A 5685-nucleotide genomic window follows, 5' to 3' on the forward strand; every position below is an offset into this window, starting at 1 on the left:
CCTCGAATTCTCTCCTGACTTGTATTCAGAAGAACCGAGGAAAATAGAAACACGGTAAAAAAGGTTCAGAGAGAGAGAGAGAGAGAGCAATTGGCAATTGAAATTATTATAAAAAAAGAAGCAAAATTTGCACATATCATCCTCAATATATAGGATTTAGGTCAAGTTAGTTCTCATTCTATTTCTTTTGACAACACCCTCCTCGATGTAGGACTATATTGGTTCAAGTGCAAAGTAGTCCTCTTTCAAATGGATTCCCATCCTTTTTCAAGATAAAAATTGCACGTTACTTGTATCCTCCTCATAATGTTCAATTCTTTAGACAATACGTCCCTATTTAATCTTCATTTCTTAAAAATTTATTTTTCTTCAAATTTATTTTCAACCACGGATGCCCCTCAAATGTAAAAGGAAAATCTTGGCGGGACTAAATATTTGCAATAAAAGTAGTCAATAGTTGAACGAATTGCTTCCTTCCAATACACACATCTTCAAATAGAATGCCGAATGCAATTGGTCGTTCGTCGATTTCATAAATATTGGATAGTAAACTTTGTTGATTTAATACAAAAGTTTCGAAGTTGTTGAAATGATAGCTTAGGTACAGTTGAAAAAACCATACATTTCTTTGAAACTCCACACATGAGATAGATCGACTTACCTGTCCCAACCGTAATAACACAAGTTGGTTGCAATTTGAAATGCACCATGGGATCACCAGAAAAATAAATAAATAAATTCTTATCTATGTTTATCACTTACACATAAACCCAGAACGACTTAGCATTCGAGTGTAGAAGACATAGAAATGGAGCCTGAGTTGATTTTTAGCGGATTTTGTCGTTACACACTACATCCTAATCAAGTCTGGGGTATTCGGGCATTTTCAAAGAGTATGAGACATTATTTAACTCAATTTAGTAAACTGCATTTCCACCACAATTTTCTCAAAAATTAATTGTATTTTACTTCAATGAATGATTATGAGTTAGTATAAGTTTTCATTTGATTTTGCAATTTATTAAATATACAATTGTAGCTATATTAGTCAACTAATTACAAAATTGAAAATTTATAAGCTACTTCGTATACACAAATCGGGTGATATTGCAACTCGCAAGTGATTTTCATTGCCTACTATCCCTCAATTTCTTACTCGATAAAACTTGTTAGTCGAAGTTGACACTTTCCACTTACACCATAACTATAGAAAGAAAGTAAATATAACCTTCTCTTGGTTTTATACTTAGTGTTGAATTAAAATAAAAATAAAAAATAAAATTTTACTAACAACTAATGTAATTCAGTGAGGAAAATTACAAGTTTCTAGTAAGAAAAAATTTGTTAATTGTAGCATAAAATTCAAGGGGCTTTATGTTCAAACACAACGTTATACAAGATTATTACATGCATAGATAAAATTATTTTACAAATATAATCCCAACTAACTTTATTTTCTAAATGTAGTGATATTAATTGTTAGAAAACTATATATAAAGTTACTAAGCCCTTGTTTGAGCCCCATTTTTTTTTTTTAAATACATTTTTAAACAATGTTTTGATATCATTTCAATCACACATTTTTCAATAAAATAATATTACACGAAAAAATAAAAATTTTTCTTATTTTTTAACCACACATTTCACATCATTAAACTATTCAAAAATACATTTTCTTGACAAAAATGGGGCTCAAACAAGGGCTAAAATTATTTTGGAAATAAAATCCCAACTAGCTTATTTTTCTAAATGTAGTGATATTAATTGTTAGACAACTATATATAAAGTTACTAAGCCCCTATTTAGTTTCGCTAAAAATCAAAATTTTAGTAAATTTTGGCCAAAAAAAGAAAAGATGAAATATATGATTAAAAGTTGATAAAAATTGCAGGTCTCATAAAATATGGGGTTAAAATTAATTGTTAATTTATTTTAAATTTTTATCAATTTTGTGACTACCCAAAACATAGACTAAATAGTCAAACTGCGTCCAATATTGTTAAAAACTAATGAGTCAATGGTTCCAAACTCGTTAATTAACTCGCTTCACATCAAAATTAGTTATAGGTTAGTCACTTAGCAGAGTTTTGTAGCTCGAGGCCAGATCATGTTATAACGTAACAAGAAAACACACCACATCGACGATGGAAACTATGTTATTCATGCACAAAAACCCATCATTAAATAATATCAAAGGCGCAATAAAGTTTTTATTAATACTAATACAAATAATTTTGTCATTGATACAATACAACAAATTAAGAAACTTATAACCAATTTAGATTTTATTCATTTATCATTAGAATTATCTATTTAACCCATACAACCTATCACTTTATCATTGAAATGTCTCTTGCAAAGAAATATAGTCGTTTTTTCCAATAAATTTTGATTTTTTAAAATCATCCTGAAATATAACAGGGCTAAACTTCTAGCTAGGTCTAGTTGCTAGAAATGCTTGTGTTCTGATAAAAGTTTGGGGGCATGCTTGGAGTGCAGGGCCTGTATACGGGGGGGCCGAGTTGGCCCCATACACGCCTGTACAAGGGGCCTTATCCTAAAGTTTGTTCATTTAAAGCTTGGGGTATAAAAAGTGAGTGATGGAATGTAACGTATGCCATGGATTTGAAGTTGGGAAGATGTGTCGTTGAAATTGGAATGTGTCTTTTAAGTGTAAACTTCCAAGTTCACCAATCAGACAAACTTAAAATGCAGTGCTAAGTTAGTTACTTTAGAACTTGATACTCATTTTAAGACTTATCGATTTTTATATAAAAACAAAAGATATTCTTTTCTGTTTTAATCATGCAAGAATTTGGGCACTCACTTTCTTAATTTCAGATTCTTATAGCAAAAGGGGAGATGACATGGCCCTGTCCGTCCAATGGTTCCCCCTCGAACAGGGGGTGTCTGTTGGACCGACGTCCTGTTTGGACAGGGCGTGTCCAAGTATCTTTATCCAGCAAAAAATCCTTATTTGACTTTAGGATAAAAGCTTATAGTTTGATCATCATACGCCACTTCAACCACCGATGAGGACTAAATAAGTTGTTCGTTCCACCCCGAAAAAAAGACCACACTATCAAATTAAGATTTTCACTAGTTTTTAATTTTAACTCGTAGGTTAGATACATATACTATGATGAGATAATATAGAAAGAAGGACGTGCTTCCCACTTTCTCACGCGCACGCAACTCATGAAAACCCTAATTTCCAAGACGTCTCTTTAACGATTCTTTGTGTGCTTTAAAGAAAGCGACAAAGAAAAAGACAGATTATCGAAAACTTTGACGCAATAAAACACGCATCTCCACCACCAAAACCGAAGAAAACACAATGTTTATTCCATTATTAAATGCACTAAAACCTTCATACATTAGCTTAATTAACGCTTGTTTTCTCTCTTAATCACTTCCATAACTTGATTTCAGATGAAAATATGATCAGATAAGGATTAGATATTCTGATCATATATACTACACAAATTTGAGAGCAATTTGGAGTTTGAATCTGGTAATTAAATGGCAGCAAACAACAGGTGGTGGACAGGCCAAGTAAATCTATCAGGAGTGGAGTCTTCATCTCCACCTCTTAAGAAACCAGATCTTGGCATATCCATGAACGAGAATATTGGTTTTCTACCAACTTCATCGTCTCTGAACAAGCCAGATCTGAGCATATCTATGAATGAAAACATGGGAAATGGTGGACGTGCCGACGAAGAGGAAAGAGAACACAGCGAGGAGCCTAAAGAGGGTGCTGTTGAAATCCCATCTCGTAGGGCAAGAGGCAGACCTCCAGGTTCCAAGAACAAGCCAAAACCACCAATTTTTGTGACCAGGGACAGCCCTAATGCCCTTCGCAGCCACGTTATGGAGGTGGTGAATGGGTCCGATGTGGCAGAGAGCATCGCACAGTTTGCGAGGAAAAGGCAAAGAGGAGTTTGTGTACTGAGCGCAAATGGAACAGTTACAAACGTGACAATTAGACAGCCTTCTGCTCCTGGCGCAGTCATGGCTCTACATGGCCGGTTTGAAATTCTGTCTCTGACGGGTTCTTTCCTCCCCGGGCCGGCTCCGCCGGGATCGACAGGGTTGACCATATACTTAGCTGGGGGTCAGGGACAGGTGGTGGGAGGTAGTGTTGTGGGTCCTCTGGTGGCTGCTGGTCCGGTCATGGTGATTGCATCCACGTTTTCGAATGCTACATATGAGAGATTGCCTCTGGAGGAGGAGGAAGAAGGCAGCGGTGGCGGTGGAATTACCGGGCCTGGACAGCTTGGCAGTAGTGGCGGTGGCGGATCACCTCCAGGGCTGGGAATTAGTGGGGCAGCACAGCAACATGGTGGTATGGGCGATCCATCATCTTTGCCTGTATATAATATTCCACCAAATTTGCTTCATAATGGCGGACAGTTGAACCATGAATCATTTGCTTGGAATCATGGCCGCCCTTCTTACTAAAATAAGAGAGAGAAAACTACTTTCTTGTGAAAGAATGAGATTGAAGGTTTGATGTGTATATTAATTGTCTTCTCATAACTCTGATCCAACTTCGTTCTACATAAAATTCTGCATTTTATTGCTTTCTATCATCATATATAATCATCATCATCTCCTTCTTCTTCTACTGGTTACTTTTTTTTTTTTTTGTCTCTATGGTATAAACTAGGATGCACAGAAACTTCTAGAACACTAGCGTTTCCATTTCGAACATGTTTTTAAATGTTTTGGAAACTTAAGAAATTAGCATTTGATAGACTCCTGGAGTCACTACTCTTTAATTGCATATATAGAGTCTTGTTTTATAGATTGGTAACAATTCTATTATATTTTGCATATATTAGTTTAATTTCTTTAACAAATCAGTAAGAGGTGGAGATGGTCAGAAGAAGATAACAGCAGAAAAAGAAAGATTATTCTTGAGGTTAGGGTTTTTATTTTATTTTACCTTTTGTTTTTCTTTCAAATTAAAACTTATATTCTCCAAATAATATCATTTTAGGTGCATAATATTGCCTGAAATTCATGCTTAATACTATATTGTTTGCTTGAACAATATAATATGTGATGCTGAATTAGTAACTGAAACCTCAGACAGTCAGACTACGGTTTCCCTAGAGATTTTAATTTAATTTCCAATATTTAATTACTAATCAACAGATATTGTGAGGCTGTTAAATAAATTTGTTAGTAAAAATATTGTTAAATAATCAACAATATTTAATTAAGCCTATGTTTGATAGTATTTATAAATTCAGTCAAAATTAAATATAATTTCAACCCCACATTCATAATACTATTTATTATTATCCATATATTTCTTAAGACTCGCTACTATATATTCATCTTACATTCCTCTTTATACCCATTTATAACTTTGTTAAACAGAGGCTAAATATATGATTGGAATTTTTTTTTTAAAATGTGATTGGGTAATGATACATTAATCCCTCTAACAAAATATCTAAGCAAGAAGAGAAGATATGTGAAAGAAAAAAAAAGGATATATAAACATTAACAAATTAAGAAATCCCATTTTCCTCTAATAATTATTGTTACTTAGGAGACTTGGTTCATTGTTGTATCTAAGCAACAAATATTTATTCAAATCTTAACATAATCAAATTATGAAAAATTCAATACATCCAAGTTTTAATAAAAATAAATAAACAATACCTACAA

General features: G+C 33.5%; 1 protein-coding gene across 1 annotated transcript; it reads left to right on the forward strand.

Moving 5' to 3' along the window:
- Nucleotides 1-3283: 3283 nt before the first annotated feature.
- On the forward strand, nt 3284-4595 carry LOC111384455 (AT-hook motif nuclear-localized protein 20-like). Its single transcript, XM_023008731.1, has one exon. The coding sequence runs from the start codon at nt 3523-3525 to the stop codon at nt 4462-4464; it is 942 nt and encodes a 313-aa protein (XP_022864499.1). The 5' UTR covers nt 3284-3522; the 3' UTR covers nt 4465-4595.
- Nucleotides 4596-5685: the final 1090 nt, after the last annotated feature.

Source organism: Olea europaea, unplaced genomic scaffold (assembly GCF_002742605.1).
Source record: "Olea europaea var. sylvestris unplaced genomic scaffold, O_europaea_v1 scaffold2915, whole genome shotgun sequence".
NCBI lineage: Eukaryota > Viridiplantae > Streptophyta > Magnoliopsida > Lamiales > Oleaceae > Olea > Olea europaea.

What these genes read in the sequence shown, in the direction of transcription:
- LOC111384455 (XM_023008731.1), top strand. Translation starts at nt 3,523, where the DNA reads ATGGCAGCAAACAACAGGTGGTGGACAGGCCAAGTAAATCTATCAGGA.